This window comes from Suricata suricatta, chromosome 14 (genome assembly GCF_006229205.1).
Source record: "Suricata suricatta isolate VVHF042 chromosome 14, meerkat_22Aug2017_6uvM2_HiC, whole genome shotgun sequence".
In the NCBI taxonomy this organism is placed as follows: Eukaryota; Metazoa; Chordata; class Mammalia; order Carnivora; family Herpestidae; genus Suricata; species Suricata suricatta.
The window spans coordinates 16,602,696-16,619,360 of NC_043713.1; the positions used below are offsets into that span (position 1 = coordinate 16,602,696).

Sequence of the window (16,665 nt, forward strand, 5' to 3'; positions counted from 1 at the left end):
AGATGACAATGCCCACAAAAATGCAAAAAAAAAAAAAAAAGACACTGATGAAGAAAAATGAGCAACATGGTTAAAAAAAGATGAGAACACCTGATACAGTGACAGCATCGTGAGACGTGAAGCTGTCACATCAAATTTCTGGCACTGGTGGGGGGGCGGGGTGGGGGCTCGACCCGTTCCCCAAACACGGCAAATGGTCAGGCTCACTGGGATTTCTCTACGAGAACCACGGAGAGCGAGTAAGGAAACCCCGGGATCCCAGCCAGACCTCACGGGGAAAATGGAACCAAGTAAAAGCAGCAGCCTTACCCACGTCGTGGTCTTTGTGTTGTGGTCAATGAAGAAGGGCCGGCCGTTGGGCGCTATTCTCATTTCCCAGCCGGGTGGCAGGAAGCTCTGTGTGACTTTGTGTTGTGGTTTGGGGGAGTTGTAAGGTGATGGCTGTGGGGACTGTGGATTGGAAAGGGTATCTTTCACAGCCCGACGTACGGGTGAGTCCTTGGCACCCTAAGGAATAATAATGAGCATTAGAATTCGTACCACGAGCTAGTCCAGAGGGGTCAGTAGGTACCTGGGTATCAAGGAGCGCCTGTCTTTGGACAGGTACGAGGGAGAAGGTCCCAAAACCTGTTTCTGTCATTCATTAACTCTTAAACCACTCTAACTTTCAAGGCTTTTGTTGTTGTTGTTGATTAAACACACAACAATGTCAAGTACTTATAACCGAGATCCGCAGATAGCTATTCGGTACACACCTAAAATATCATTCTCTATTGAACATTATGGATGGAAAGTTTACAGAGGCTGAAGAAAAACCTGTCCCTGCTCTGAATGAGCTCACAGTCTAATGCAGAACGGGTTGGCAATTTTCAGGGCACAAAAAGAAAAGCCTGTACCAACAGAGACAGCCAGCAGGACTTGCACAGATGTGACCCACTGAGACCCCATCTGGACGAGATCACATCCACACCCAGTAACCAGCATCGTAAACCCAGGGGACGGACCCATAGCCATCTCTACGGCACAGTCAAGTTCGGAGTTTGCAACATTAGCTCTCCACCTTCTCTCGCTCTGATACTGGTGATGTTAAGGGATGGCACTGAACCCAGACACACAGGAGAGAGCGCAAGCAGATGCCCAGCGATGGTTTAGAGACGCGAAAGTGCATTGGAAACACGTATGCCCGTACGAGGACAGGCCCTACAGTCGAAAGGAAAAACATGATCAAAGCAACAGCTGTGTTTTCAAATGCAACGTAAGCACTGGTATCTGAAAGAGTTATTATGCAGTCAAGAGTGAAACACAACGAGAATGGAGCAAGTTCGGAAGAGCGGGGCCCCTGCCAGCACAAGGGACCATGGCAGCAGCTGGAATGAGAATGGGAATCAGGTGAGGGCCCTCGGATGTGGACCAGGCGGAACACAGAAGCGTGAAGGCCACATGAGAACACCCTGCACCATGAGCACAACGGCTGATCAGAGAAGGGACGGGGGCAGGGCTGCAAAACTCAAACCCAAGGGGAGGCGAGAAGAGAGAATGAGAAGTCCCGGGCAGAGAGCGCCCGGCTAGAGGAGGCAGCCTTCTCACCTCCAGTGGGGCAGACAAGGTTACAGTCGGCGAGCTGAGGCTACGGGGCCGGCGGATCTGAGGCTCGATTAGGTGGTTGTTACTGTTTGTGGTGGATCCGGACGCACCGTCTTCTGCGAGCTAATTTGGAGGCAAAAACAAGTTAGCTTCACAGGAGGATCCCCTGTGCGTGTGACTGGAAGCATGGACCGAAACAATACAGCCAGCAATAATGAGAGGTCTGGCCTCGTAGAGTGTGGGGAGCAAACGCTCACACATAATAATGGGGGCAGGGATGGGGAAACACATTCAAAGGAAATAGAAATGAATCACTAGCCCAGCCTAAAAACCAGCCCTGGGAAATAAAGGGGGCTGGGAGTGAAATTAGACTGTGATTGGCTCTTACTCTGAAAATACCTTTCACAGCATGTCTTAAAAGTGCATCTAGGGATGGACTGACTTGAGGACCAAATTCTTCCTCAGGCCGGTACTACGCTTTCTTTGGGAGAAAAATGTTCTTGGACACGGGTTCTTTAGAACAATACATTCACATCGGGAACACCAAGCTCATGTGCTCTGGCTTCTAGCTGTGATTCTAAGTTGTAGGGTGATCTGCATACCTGCATGATAGGTCGAGTCCAAGTTGTGGTTCGATTGTTATGATTGACATAGTATGTGCGTCCCTTAGCATCTTTTCTCTCTTCCCAGCCTGAAGGTAGGCCCGGCGTGGTATGTGCATAGGCCACTGATGGCTGTTTGTGTAAGAAATCATTATTATTCAATGTCTTGCATTTGCTTTCTGATCAGTTTAATAAAGTAATACACACCCAGAGAAGTACTTGTTCTAGACCAAGCAATTTAATTTGACCAAAACATTAGCGTCTGGAAAAAAGGCAACTGATTTCCAAAGGCTTCAAATCTACCACGAAAGGAACCCCACACAGCTATGAGGTCCAAAATCTTACCTAAATCAGGTGTAGAGCCCTGAAGACTTAAACGTCAAGGGTCCTTGCTACGTGATTACCAGAGAAGCATACAATCTATTTCAGTTACGAGATTTTATTGTCAAACCACAGGTTACCGAGAGGGATTGTCCTGAACGTTTTTTCCTCTCTATAGTTGCCATGGCGATCCTCTCCTAATTCCCAAACTCTATCAGCTTAGAGCCCTTCTTCCATAGCTTTCAGGGGGAAAAATACAGTCTCCTCTCTAGTGGGCCTGTATTCCCACCATTGCATAGAATCATGAGGACCAGGGCAGCAGGTTACTAGGCAGCGTGAGGTTAGAATTCCAGAGGATCCCGATAACCGAGGCGGGGTCTACTCTTGTCTTTCCCAACAAAGGGTCTCTCTTTAAAAGGGGGAAAGGGGTGCCTGGATGGCTCAGTCAGTTAAGTGTCTGACTCGGTTGCAGCTCAGATCATGATCTCACAGTTTGCGAGTTCAAGCCCCGCGTTGGGCTGTGTGCTGATGGAGCCTGTTTGGGATTCCCTCTCCCTCCTTTTCTCTCCGCCCCGCCCCCTGCTTATGCTGTCTATCTCTCTCAAAAAAAAATAAATAAATAAACTTGAGAAGGGTGCATGAAGTACACACAGTTTCTGGATTTAGAGATGTGGCCAACACAAAGTGATTGTATTTGGACAGTCCAGGCTAGACTGCGAAAGGATTCGCGAGACATTTGGTGTGTAGGAATCTGTCTGGGAAGTGCACTCTGGGTGGAGAAGCTTCGGAACAAGAAGGATGCCTCAGGGACTCATGGAGGCAAGGAGATGCAAGTTTGAGGTAAGGCAGTCCTGTGTACCGGGGCTGCAGATCTGGAACTGAGGAAGGGCCGCTACCCTGAGGGCAGGGGCTCAGAGACAACAAGCCAATCATGGCTGCCAAGGCTCCCAGGAGAACAAATGAGAAACGAGAGGCCAAACATCAGGAATGATCTCTTTCATGAGGTGACGGAAGGAAGCTGCTCCTTTTTGGAAACCGTCTTCCCTGATTAGGACCTTGTGACCTGCAGGTGTTTGACCAGGGGGATCCCGGAGGGAGGCTGTCAATCTTTTAGCCCACCTTCTCCGTGTGCACATCGTATCCTTCCCGTCTACTGCCAGCCCTGTGCCTTGGCAAAGAGGATTGTGAACTGGAAAGCACACTCAGGGACACTGCCGTGTAATCTGGGGACCTCAGTTAATGAGGCTTAATCTTCTACGTCAAACGCTTGACAGCACATTCCAGAAAAACACTACCTGAGCCACAAAGCAGCTGCCTCAATGTTTATTCCCGAAACATATTTACCAAGCAAGGGGAGGTTATTTGTAAGAGGACTTCCTGCTGAATCTGTAGTAACTATTGTCCTGGCATTCTTCCAGATTTGAGTCCTGAAGGCTCTAAAATGGTTAATTCCAAGACAATGACCACATGGGTCCTGGATCTAGGTGTGAGGCCACAAGAGGAAGGGACATCAATACGCAGGCTCGGTCCTTCCATGAGAATTGAAGACAGATGAATTCACCTACAGCCTTGAGCTCTTCCCCGTCCTTCCCTTCCTGAGGCACTGATACAAAAGAGCTATTTCTAGGCTACTCTGTCCCCGGGTGCTACCAAAATTGAACTGTGCTGAACTAAGTTAGAACTCACATTGTAAACTACGTGGTTAGTTCGTATTTTTGGCCAAGGATGTGCCATCAATCTTTGACCTTCTGCTGCTTATACGATGACCAGAAATGCTTGGGCAAAATGGAAGACTCAGTGGAATCAATCGGTTGGTTTTTGTCCTCCCCACTGAGCTAATCTGTGGGAGAGGAAATCAGATGTGCACTCAGAAAGCTCTGTTCTGGAAACCATCAGGCTAGCGTTATAGTTAGAGAGTCCCTGGAAAGGATACTTAGGAGGACACTCAAAAAGAACTCGGATGTGTCATGGTTTAATCTCAGAATTGAATTCTAAAGCTGCAGAACCTCCAGCATCAGGTTCCTTTCACTGAATATCCAGTTAATGGGACTAATCCATTTCTGGAGACTAAGAGCACAGTGCAGGAGAGAAAACTGAATTTGATTAATATTCCATTTTACCTTCTATTGAGAATTGAATTGAATTGAACCTATAATCTAGCTCCACTTATGCGCGATGGTGCTGTTCTTTCTTTATAGATTTCCTTCTAAACGACCATGGAGAACGACTTGTGCTGACAAGTCCATTAATGACTCACAGCACCGCCCTCCCCACAAGCAGCAAGGGAGGAGGGAAGACTCAGCTCCTCCAAACAGATCAGGCAAGAGACCCAGCCCTGGAGTCGAGATCAGACTTTTGCTGTGTGTGTATGTGCGTGCGTGTGTGTGGTGTGTTCACATATGCATGCCATACGACCTCAAGAGACAAGCTAATTAACCAAGAGACAAGTTATAAACTGCTAGTCAGCTTAATTTAATAATTTCACAGCTTTGCATCTGGATGTGCTATTGTGTTTTGGTGATGCCAGATAGCCAGGTAACTACAGCTTTCTAGAGGTTCCACTTAAGACGAAGAACTCAATTATGTTTAAACTGTAAAAGTTTCAATATGCTTTTAAAGATGCCAAACAGTTTGGCACAATCAGATTTGCCAAGATTTGCTCCAACCTTGTTATACCATTACCTCAGTGTATTTTTAGGTATACAGAAAAGTCCAGAAGGACTGTGCTATCCCCCCCTCCTTTCATCTCAGGGAGGGCTCCTGCTTGGCCAGGGGGAAAGGGGCACTGGTGTATATTATTTGTGTATATACACCAGTGTGTGTTCACAAACCTAAGGGTTGTAGTTCAGCAGGTGACAATCAGGGCTTCTTCATTATCTTAATAAAAGCACTACCATGGAAAAAGAGGTATGCCCGGATGGTTAACACGACATGGCATGTTGTGCCCAAAGGGGTGCGGGTGAGGCTGAATGTTCATTAACGGGATGTTTTTATAAACTGAGGTGCATTTGTGTCACTGAATATTATGTAATTATTACTATGGCCCAGAGGAAGGACCGTAAGTGAAAAATATCAAGTTGCTAACTGACGTGTACAGGAGATCCCAGGCGTGTGTGTATGTGTGCAAGGAGAGGGTGTAAGAGAGGGGGAAAAATGTGGTAAGAGATGGAACTGGAGAATATGCTTTCAAACCTGTCTCAATTTCTGTCATCAGGTAAGTTGACTTACTGCAGCCAAAAGATCACGGGGGCAAGAGAAGTGTGAAGGTGGGTACAATGTTTAGGAATGACTACTAATCAGCCTTTAAAAATAAACAAACCTGAACTCATATTTTGAATTGACTGCTGGACAAGGGGGAGGGCACAGGCAGGAAGGACACAGCAGTGGCAGTGGCCACAGGACCTCATTCAGATGGGTCACTAAGTCCTGCCAGGTACCTCTTCCACGGACTCCAGTGCTCTCCTAATCCAGGGTATCCTGTCACTTAAATATCCTAGACTCTCACAACACTCCAATACTAATGGCAGATTCCATGGCCCATAAACTGCAAAAATGGATGGCAGAGAATGCTCATTAGCTCTGGATTCTATTAAAGTTATTTAAAGAAATGATTCTGTCCACCCTGCAGCTCTACTTCTGGTAGAAATTACTAGGGTTCAGTATGAGATAAAAGAGTTCATTTGACATTTCTTGAATTCTGCTGGAGGCGGAGCCTGGCCACCTAGCACGTGACTTTCATGTAAATCACCGCAGCTTACTACCCTCCCCTGGGCTTAGTTTTGCTGACGGCCAATTTGATTTTCCTGTGTGCACAGTGCTGCGCATTACATTCTAACAATATAACTAAATTGGTTCTTTAAGTCCACATCCTGCAGGAACCCAGGAGTTGTGTATGTATTTAAAGGTATTCTCCAGTAATAAGCAATTATAACAAACCTAACGAGGGTGACACAATGGAGAAAATTCTTCAAAGCTATAGCAGTTCAGCTCAAAGCAAAAGCTATAAGCCAGCCTGCTGTTCCGGATCAAGGAGAAAAACAGGCAATTAAAATATACAGTCCTATTCAAGTTACCCATAAGCATCAATACTAAAAATTATTCAAAATAATGAATAAGCGTAACAGATACTTGGCTTAGAGAAACTACTTTTTTCCTAGACAGTTTAAATTTCTTAATTATATTCCCTCCTCTACCCTGAATTAGATTATGAATACTTGCTCACTCCTATGAACAGAGCCCCTTGTCCCAGAGCAGGGTTCATGCTCACGATACAGAAAATCTAACTCAGGGTTTAAAATCTGGTACGGGAAGCAGACAGGAGAGGTTGGCCGTGAGCACAACCAGGAGACTGGCATGTGGTTGTGGCTTCCTTATCCTCTTCGAACCAAATTATCTTACCCAAGCATTCTAACAAATCAGAAAAGCTGATCAGGAGTACACACACTAAAGACAGATGCATTCTAGTGTATGTGCTGCTGAAACAAGCAAGGCAGAAATACATTCTAAATAGTCAAATCAGCGGCGCCTAGGTGGCTCAGTTAGTTAAGAGACCAACTTTGATTCAGGTCATGATCTTGAGGTTTGTGAGTTCGAGCCCCATGTCAGGCTCTGTGCTGATGGCTCAGAGCCTAGAGCCTGCCTTGGATTCTGTGTCTCCCTCTCTCTCTCTGGCCCTCTCCCACTGGCACCCTGTCTGTCTCTCTCAAAAATAAATAAATAAACATTTAAACATTTTTTTTTTACTAAAATAACTAAATACATGGTCAAATTAAATGCGCTTCATTGAACCTTGACAGTATTCCTAATAAAGCAGTATGGGACTAAAAATCGCTTCACCCAGTGCCACTGAACGTGAATTTCACACGTATAGCTCTGCAGCATAAAGAGGCTGATCTTAGCCAAAAGAGAAAAAAAGAGTACATTCACCATTGTGCACAATGTTAAAAACCAACCCACAGTTCTGTCATTAATGTCTGATTAAGGGATCATTACCGTTGGCTCCTCACCACCTGTGACAGTTGATGACCGCGCTCTCCTAGCTGGGGCACTTGGCTGTTGAATGACAATTTATATCAGTGAAATGCACGTGGGGAGACCACCCACTGCGTACTGAATCAGCAATCACTGCTGATGCAGCGAGTCAGGCAGGTGACATGAATCTGATCCCTGAAATCCACCCTGTTCAATTAAATCAGGCTGAGTAGCCACTCACTGATGACCAGAAGACAAAGAAACCCAATGGCCTCTCCACCCAGAGAAGGTGCCGTCTGCAGCCGTGATTCAGGTAAACAATGAACCGACTGCCGCAGTAACACGAGATGTATTATTCGAAAAAAAAAAAAAGGAAAACCACTATGGTTTTGCCCCTACCATTAAACAATTAGCTGATTCTTTTATCTGCCAAACTCACAATTTGAACAAGAGGCCACTGGTGATCAGTGAGTTTACAGATTTACAGGGTAAAGGAAAGAGGGAGGAATCAACAGTTTCTGGGAAAGTGAGATTTTCAGGCAAATAAAATTGAAACTGATTTTCAGAAGGAGAGAAAGTGCCATTAATTTATCAAGGAAAATCACAGAATCGTCAGATGGAGGAGGATCCCCTCCGCAAGGCTATCACGGCCGATCATTCTGGGTTTGGGGGAAGCCTGCACTAAAACCATCCCAGAAAGGATGCTCTTGTCAAGCTTCTGGTCAACCACCAGCCCATTCTGTGTGCACCACAACTCAATTTGCCGTGTTGAACACTCAGTTAACCTGCGTACTCGGGAATTCATTCTGTCATCATTAAAGAGTAAAACTCGGGCAACAATATCCTTTGTAGTAAAAATGTACATGATAGGGCAGACGCCATGATTGCAAAGCCATTAAGTACCATCTTTTTTCCTTTTAACTTTCATAGAAAAGTATTAATGCCCAAAAAATAATCAAGGATTTGTATTACTGGAAAAAAAAAAATCAAACTGGACAAGGTCAAACAACTTGAACATACTAAAGCCACAAAATAGTTTCTCTTCCAAAAGAAGAAGCAAATTTACAAAAAATTTTTTAACATATTCACCAAACACTTCTTGAGGCAGTTCTGGTCTGCCTTCCAATCTGAATATTCATTTTTATTTCCGTCCTGTAGTGTTAAACATAGGACGTTCTTCCGTAGTTGCTGCGGTAGAGTGGGGACAGATCACTGCCAATTTGGTAGTCGGCAGAGCTGCCTTTCCAGAGAAGGTACAGGCGCGTTGGTTCGGAGCGCAGGCCACTAGTGACGGGGGAAAAATCACTCCCCGCAAACCCAGAAGAGTTCTTCCTGTTTAAAGGGATTCCTGAGCCGCAGAGCACAGTGTGAGTGACTCAGTAAGTTAAAAAAAAAAAAAAAATAGGAATAACTCAAGTCTATTTTTGATGAACTAATAAGCACATCGGAATTGATATTAATTTGGGTGGAAAAGAAAAGCAAAACAATGAAGCTTTCAGCATTTCAGACTAGCAGCTCTTTGTATTAGGAATCCACTCTCTTTGGGCAATTTGCTAGGAAATAGTAGGTCCAATTTATATAAAGAATGGGTTTGCACAGGAAAAACTCTTCCTCAAGAGCCCGGATGATTTTAAATACAAGCCCAAAGCACCAACTGACGGCCGGCAAGGGGCGTGGGTTACCGGTGGTAGGTGAGCCGTCTCGGCGACAGTGTCGGTCACACTGCAGGACCGCAGCCTCGAGGACGGTTCTCTCTGCTGAAGGGAGGAGAGGACATGAAGGATCATGAAAACACGGACCCGGAAACCAGTTTCAATGGTCTAAAAAACAAGGCACTGAAGCCTATTGCGCGTTCTTTTGAATCCGAATGGTGAATAAATGAGACTCCATCTCTTCTGAGCCACGAGAGTAAACCCTTCAAGCGGTTGGCCGGGTAATCCCGCGATTCATTACAATGTTTCAAGGCAGACAGATTCTGATTGGTCCTTAGTAAGAAGTTACGGCAAAAGTAGGAAAGAGAGGCCGGGACAAAGCAGGGGACTCAAAGGCCAGTGTAACACTTAGTGCTGCTTTAGGAACTGGCACGGCTCTGCCCCAGGTCATGATCTCATGGCTCACGGGTTGGAGCCCCAGGTCAGACTCTCCTGTCAGTGTGGAGCCCACTTTGGATCCTCTGGCCCCTTCTTTCTCTGCCCCTCCCCTGTTCATGCTCTCTCTCTCTCTCTCTCTCTCTCTCAAAACTAAACGTTAAAAAAAAAAAAGACAACAGGAAGCCAGCAATCTTGTATTTTGTGTTGGGATGCAACCTTGGGGTAAACTCCAGTGTGATATGAATAAAGGAAAAAACACTGATAGAGATGGTTCCTAAACATTTATTAAATAGTACTGACAAAGGATCAGTTGGAGTCTAAGTCCAAAAACCTCAAATATAGTCTTGTGTTACTTCCAGAGGGTCAGAAAGTTATAAAATTTTAGCTTCTGAATAGAGTTGAAGTCATACAGAACAGGAATGAGGAAAAACAGTGAGGTTAATCTCCAAAACATCTACTGCATCATGTATAATGTTCCTCTTACTTGTCTGTATTACTCTATCCTTTTAGGAAAAAGGCGTGAGAGACCCAGTCAGAGAATGGCAGTAGGTGACACACACAAAGGCCAAGCGTCTGATCAGCAGCAGATTCGTCCGTGGCGTTAAGTATGTGTGCAGCACCTACTCATTTTTAATACTTTGCAATGACAAGCAGAATGGGATAAGGCCACAGAAAGACTCGGGGACAGTGATGGGGGCCTATTCATGCCCGTCCACAGTAGTTAGGTTGGCATGAGGGTTCCTTCTTTAGTAAAAGTTCATGCTACGGTCCCTGAATATAGAGTGACCCTGACAAGCAAAACTGAGGAAGAGTCTCCTATTCTGCTTTTTCCAAGACATTCTCTAACTTAATAGTTGAATCAGACTCAACACCATTTGAAAATACTGATTCTTGCACTTGGATCTTCAAGATATTTTAGACACCTTCAGTGATTAAAATGCAGGTGGTCCCCATACAAAGAACTGGAGATGCTGACCTAACACTCACGCCGAAGAAAATTAGGATTTGTTAGTTGGTCGATTACAGGTGTAGCACTGCTTTGGCTCTTGCACCACTTACATTTCATAGGCTTTCGATACACGGCTTCATTGCTTATGTTGTTTCCACAGCAACAGTTTAACCAATTCAAATATGCACATACAAAATTTTGTCCCTCCCTTTTAGTATTACATTTTCATCTCAGTGGTATTTCTCTTTCTGAAGAACACTTATAAAATTTTAATATAAAACCACATTACGTGAGCAGTCACTGCAACTCCTAGAATATGGGCCAGGGGTAAGAACACCGTGACTGACAGAGGAACAATTTTGTGAGCACTTCCTTGCTTTTACATTGGATGCAGTCCTCTTACCCATGTGCATTCGATATGGTTGTAATATTCACTATTTTTCTAGGGTGTCATTTTCAGTGCAGTGACTACTATCATTTACTATAATACATCTTTAAGCCCGATTTCTCGAGAAACATGGAGAGTGCATTTGTTCTCAACTCTACACACAGGCAGGTATTTTTCTATGAACTTTTCATGCCCTTCCACAATGTGTTACCAAACATGGAGGTCTTCATGCTCAACTTGCTGTTGCTCGTTAGGGCTTAGCCCCATCTGAAGTTTCTAGAAAGAGGTTCCCTGATGGTTAAGAATGCAAGTTCAAATGTTACCCTGAGATCCGTGCCTCAACTTCATAACCTTTCCTAAGGACTGGTTCTCTGGGACTAAGGGGAGGTCTTCCATTTGCCATTCTCACTCTGTCATGGGTGGGTCCCTTACACTTCATCTGCGAAGTGAGAATGGTAAGGTATGCAGCACGGTACTTAAGAGGACTAATTAAGAGGCCCGATGTCTCCCAGGTCCCCATGTGAAATACAACCTTTGTGATGAACGTACTATTTATGAGCTTTTGGCTGTGAAAAAAAAATTCAAGGTTAAGGTGATAATAATAAAAGTGGAGTGTTCTTGAGTTCTTTACCAATCAAGAAAGATCTTCACCTGCTTGGACTAATTTCAGTACTGTCCTCTGAGGAAGGAGGAACTTTGGAAAATGTCAGAGTTCCCTGGGAGCTGGAAGGACCTTGGTCATTATTTGCATACAAGATTCTCTTAAAGCAACAAGGAATGATAAAATATTTGCTCAACTTCTCATTCAAACAAGACTATTACTTACAATCAAAGAACCAAACTGCTCCCCATTGGAGTCTGGAGTGATCTGAAGCCTTCTGCTCAGCTCCTCGGACAGCTCCTGAGGGCTGGTCCGAGACCCTGGAGAAGATGGTGGTGGGGGCAGTGCCAGACTGAGGGAGTCCCCAGTGATGCTCACCTCTTCGGAAATGGTCTCCCAAGGCTATCAAGGAACAAAACGCTGGAGTAAACAGCAGGAACGCGGGATCCTCCGTCACCTTGCCAACAACAGTAACTGCTATAATAACTATAATTAACATTTCCTGAGCATTTAAGGGGCACACAATCTTCTAATAACCATGAGGAACATGAGACTACTACCCTAATTAACAGATGAGGAAACTGAGGCACAGAGAGTAACCTGTCAACGAGAACAGAGCTAGGAGGAAGTGGCAGGGTCAGGAGTTGATCCAAGGGAGCCTGGTTCTAAGGGCTATGGTCTTAACCACTTTAAACACCACCCCTCCGGGGCCCCTGGGGGGCTCAGTCTGTTAAGCGTCCGACTTTGGCTCAGGTCATGATCTCACGTTCTGTGGCTTCGGGCCCCATGTTGGGCTCTGTGCTGACAGCTCAGAGCCTGGAGCCTGCATTGGATTCTGTGTCTCCCTCTCTCTCTGCCCCTCCTCTGCTCACATACTGTCTCTCTCTCAAAAATAAATAAACATAAAAAAATAAAATACTCTCTCTCCAAGTTGGTGACTTACTTTTTAGCATTAGTTACTACATGCATGGGTTAAAAATGTTCTCAGGGATTCATTCATGATCTCCATGAATTTTCTTTTAATGCTGAGGAGTCACTATGAAAGCTTATAGCTGAAATGCTCTAAGCTGTAATTAAACAGTGGTATTAAGTAACTTTAGTGAATTCATTATGGAGTCACTGATTTTGCCTTTCCAATTTTGATCACTGCAATATTTTTGGGAATGATCTTCTTCATGGCCCACTGTCTAAGCAGAACAATTTCTAGTAAGTAAACACAGTATTTAAGGCTGCTCAGAAATAACTGCTTAACAACTGTGGGAATTGCTAATTTGTTGTTCAATTCGTAATTCCCCCCCAGTAATTTACCATAAACATGTAAGAGGAAAAATTAATAAACATTTCTAAATTCACCCAAATTTCTATTTTCTTGGTCGTAAATCTCTTTCATGATGTCAAAACTACTCAGTAAAAGTATCTGGTACCCAAACAAGGCACAGGGCTCATTTAATGGCTGACCCAGGACCACAGTGCCACTCACAATGATAGTTAGGCTCTGGGGACAGGTAAACAATAAGGTGAACATATGTTAAGAGTTCCAGTACTAGAAATAATGCCATTCCCTTTCGTAAGGAACAGATACATGTATTCGTCAAGCATGCCTTTCATAGCGCATTTCCTAAACTAATTAAGCCACCGGCCGTCATCGGTTAGCCATGAGGCCACCATCTTAAATTTTTACATCGCGTTTATGAGGAAGAAATAGGCGGACACAGATCCCACGCGGAGCACGTGGGGAGGAGGAGCCACGGGGAGCGGCAGGTGCGTGGGGACGTCTTACCTCCGGGCCGTCGCCGCCCTCGCCAGGCTCGGGCTCCAGGTCCTCGCTGATGTGTCGGCGTGAGCGGAAGCGTCGGTGCGCGGCCTCCTGGTTGATCTGCCGGATGTTGCTGTCCGACTCGGAGGCGACATCCCTGGGAGTACGGGGCGAGGGGAGGGGGCACAGGACAGCCAGTGTGGATACCTGGCACTTCAGCCACAGTCCAGCGCTCACCCAGGGCCTTACCCCCACACAGCCATGTCGGCGGCACCAAGTGCACCACGGACAACTAGCTGGCCATTAAATAGATTCTCCCAGCATGCTCTGGCTCAAGTGCAGCTCTAGGTTCATTTCAGCCAAGTAAATACAGTGTTGAAACGTATCGGTCACAACGTTTTGAGTGTTTTTCAGGTATATGTCACAAAATGTACTTTAGTATTTCAGAAATCACAGCCCTCTGGGGCGCCTGGGTGGCTCAGCCGGTTAAGAATCCTACTTCGGCTCAGGTCATGTTCTCATGGTTTGTGGGTTTGAGCCTTGCATCAGGCTCTGTCCTGACAGCTTGGCGCCTTCTTTGGATTCTGTATCTCCCTCTTTTTCTGACCCTTCCGACAAGGAGGGAAGGGGGGGAGGGAGAGGGGAGGGGGAGAGGAGGAGAGGGAGAGGAAGGAGGAGGGGGGAGGGGAAAGAAATCACAGCCCTCCATCCATCTGTTCCAGTGAGAAGGTAGGCTTCTCAAAGGACAGGTGACAGACTTGGGGCCAGTCAGCAGTGATGCTTCTAGAAGTCTAGCAATGACAAGGCAGCAACTCTTGGTTGCTAACAACTGGCTAAGAAGCAGAAACAGTACACACTCAAAGCTGGGACTAGAGAGAAGTGCTCCTGATCCAACATGAGTTTTTTCAGCTGCGTGGATCTCATGGTGACAGGATCTCAGGATTGTGACACTATATTTCTCCCAATTAAACCACTGGAGACAATTCACATACACACACCAGGTGATAACTTCACAAATGAGTGGGGTGTGAAGAACATGGCAACTTCATTTTAATTTTTGTCATGTATCTCTCTTAATTCAGGATCTGAAAACATCAATTCAATCTTGAAAGCGTCTGCAGTAAATTACAGGCAATCATCCTTTGGAAGAAATACTACTTGCTGGCTTTTAGAGTCGAAGTTTAAATGTCAAAATGTTTTTCAAAGAAAAATCAGACTCAGTAAAATGCCATGGTCGGTTAACAAACATGATGTTGCAAGTTAACATTTCAAAATATTTGAGAATGTTACTTCAGACTAATTGAGTATAGAATTCATCAAGGGCCCTCCTTATAGATTCTTCCTATAACACAGGTTTTAAAACATTCTAATCTCTCAAACTCACACTATTCTCCAACAGAGAGCCTGCTGCACCCCTGTAAGAGTGAATAGTTTGTGACTAGCAGCACTGTGTGCAAATACATAGGGAACTCTTTACTGCCCCTTTCTGAGATGGTTGAAGTATTTCCAACAAACACCTTTACACTATTAACTTCTGGTAAGCACAGGTTAGCTTCCGTATAACCTGCACTGGAATGATAATTACGCCTTAAAATCTGAATCCGTAAGTTGTACTGTATCTGTGTACCCAATACGTAAACTTTCAAACTCTAACAGAAATCACAATCTTGCACATTTTTAAGTTATTATTAAACTATAACGACTAAAAATAGTACCTTGAGATACCTTCAGAAACCTGACCAAACTATGGGCATAGAGAAAATAATGAACATCAAGGGACACAGAGGGATACTAATTCTTTTCTGAAGCCGCCAGAACAAAATGATAGAAACTGATGCTTTGTCAGACAGGCTAGAGAATGTAATGTCGCATTTGTGATTTTAAGTTGCCACAGGTCTTTTTTTTTTCTAATAAATATTTTCTAATGTTTATTTATTTTGGAAAGAGAGAGAGTGAGTGTGCATGTGGGGGAGGGGCAGAGAGAGAGGGAGACACAGAATCTGAAGTAGGTTCCAGGCTCTGAGCTGTCAGCACAGAGTCCAACACAGGGTTTGGACCCGCGAACTGTGAGATCATGACCCGAGCCCAAGTTGGATGCTCAACCAACTGAGCCACCCAGGCGCTCCCTGCCTTAGGTCATTTTTATAGGACATTCAATTCTTACACACACAATGATTATAAAAAGTAAGTTATTACAGAACAGAGAAATACTTAGAAGGAAAATGACCAGAATGGACTTCTTTATGAAATGTGTAAAATAGTTTAGTGGGGTCTAAGAAGGCAAAGGAAACTTGACATTATCCTTTCCATTTTTAGTAAGGATGGAAGCAATTTCCCTTTCTAATGACTGACCTTACTTTAAAATATCTCATATACATTTATAAAAGACTTCCATCAGAATTTTAAATCTTCACTTGAAATATCATAGATTCAGTTAGCATTTATTCAGTCAACACTGAGTGACTAATACATACACATTAGTGTACACTAATACATACACATTAATGCCAGGTCCTAATACATACTTGAATTATTTCCGGGACTTTTGAGAGGTTAAGAAGAAGTAAGGTTTTATTATTACCATGTCTATATTTTGTATCCCTTAGAACTATATAAGATTCCATTATTCTGGAAGGACTTGCTTTAAAAGAGGAGGGGCATTTACAATCAATTATGCAAATCTCCCTTATCCCACATGCTCATATAATTAGTAATCAGTGCAAACCAGAAACAGCTAAATAGCATAGAGAGGATACCTCTGAGTTTGAAATTCCAACTCTGGGCTTTTTTGGTCTTTAGTGATGAAGTGAAAATATTCACACAAGGGGGGGGCCGTCTGCATGTCATTAAGTGATTGAATAAGAGGGTTGCTAAAACTAGAGATCCGTCACTAATGGGACGATGAACATTTAAAAATATTTCTGAGCTGACAGATTAAATCAGAACATTATTTTATTGGAGAGAAGAAAATATTTCAGGAAATAGTTATTTCAATTTTCTTCAGTCATTAATTTCATCTGTCTATCTATCTATCTATCTATCTATCTATCTATCTATCCTTCACTTGGTTTTCATGGGAGATAGGCGAGTGGATAAAGACAAGATAAACAATCCATTCATCAAGTTCAGTGTCAGTTAGGATCAGTGTGTTGGATCACTTGCTTTCACCTGCATTATGTACATTAGCACACACTAAGGTTATGATGAGCCCAGTTACTGAAAGGTGATTAAATTGTTGCTGAGACAGAAGATGTACAGAGTATTTTAGAAAGAGAGGTAATAGAGTTAAGTGTTTGAGTCTCTAAAGTTCACCTTCATTTACAGCCTTAATTCCTTCTTTTGCCATGTCTTTAAAATTGTTGTTTAGGGAGTAAAAACCTTTCAGTTTACATTTAAATAGGGT

At 44.1% G+C, this 16,665-nt stretch overlaps 1 protein-coding gene across 9 annotated transcripts in view; it reads right to left on the reverse strand.

The window, feature by feature from the left end:
* The window catches only part of NEDD4L (NEDD4 like E3 ubiquitin protein ligase), a 334,157-nt gene that overhangs the window by 51,922 nt on the left and 265,570 nt on the right, over window positions 1–16,665 (reverse strand). For 5 of the 9 annotated variants that reach the window (XM_029921933.1, XM_029921934.1, XM_029921937.1 and 2 more), the window contains 7 exons: window positions 13,287–13,419; window positions 11,732–11,908; window positions 9,161–9,235; window positions 7,500–7,559; window positions 2,187–2,318; window positions 1,588–1,707; window positions 310–507 (listed from right to left, as the gene is read on the reverse strand). In XM_029921933.1, the coding sequence (XP_029777793.1) occupies window positions 310–507; window positions 1,588–1,707; window positions 2,187–2,318; window positions 7,500–7,559; window positions 9,161–9,235; window positions 11,732–11,908; window positions 13,287–13,419 (895 nt within the window). The remainder of the gene's footprint in view (window positions 1–309; window positions 508–1,587; window positions 1,708–2,186; window positions 2,319–7,499; window positions 7,560–9,160; window positions 9,236–11,731; window positions 11,909–13,286; window positions 13,420–16,665) is intronic. The other 4 variants (XM_029921936.1, XM_029921935.1, XM_029921938.1 and 1 more) reach the window with 3 other exon arrangements.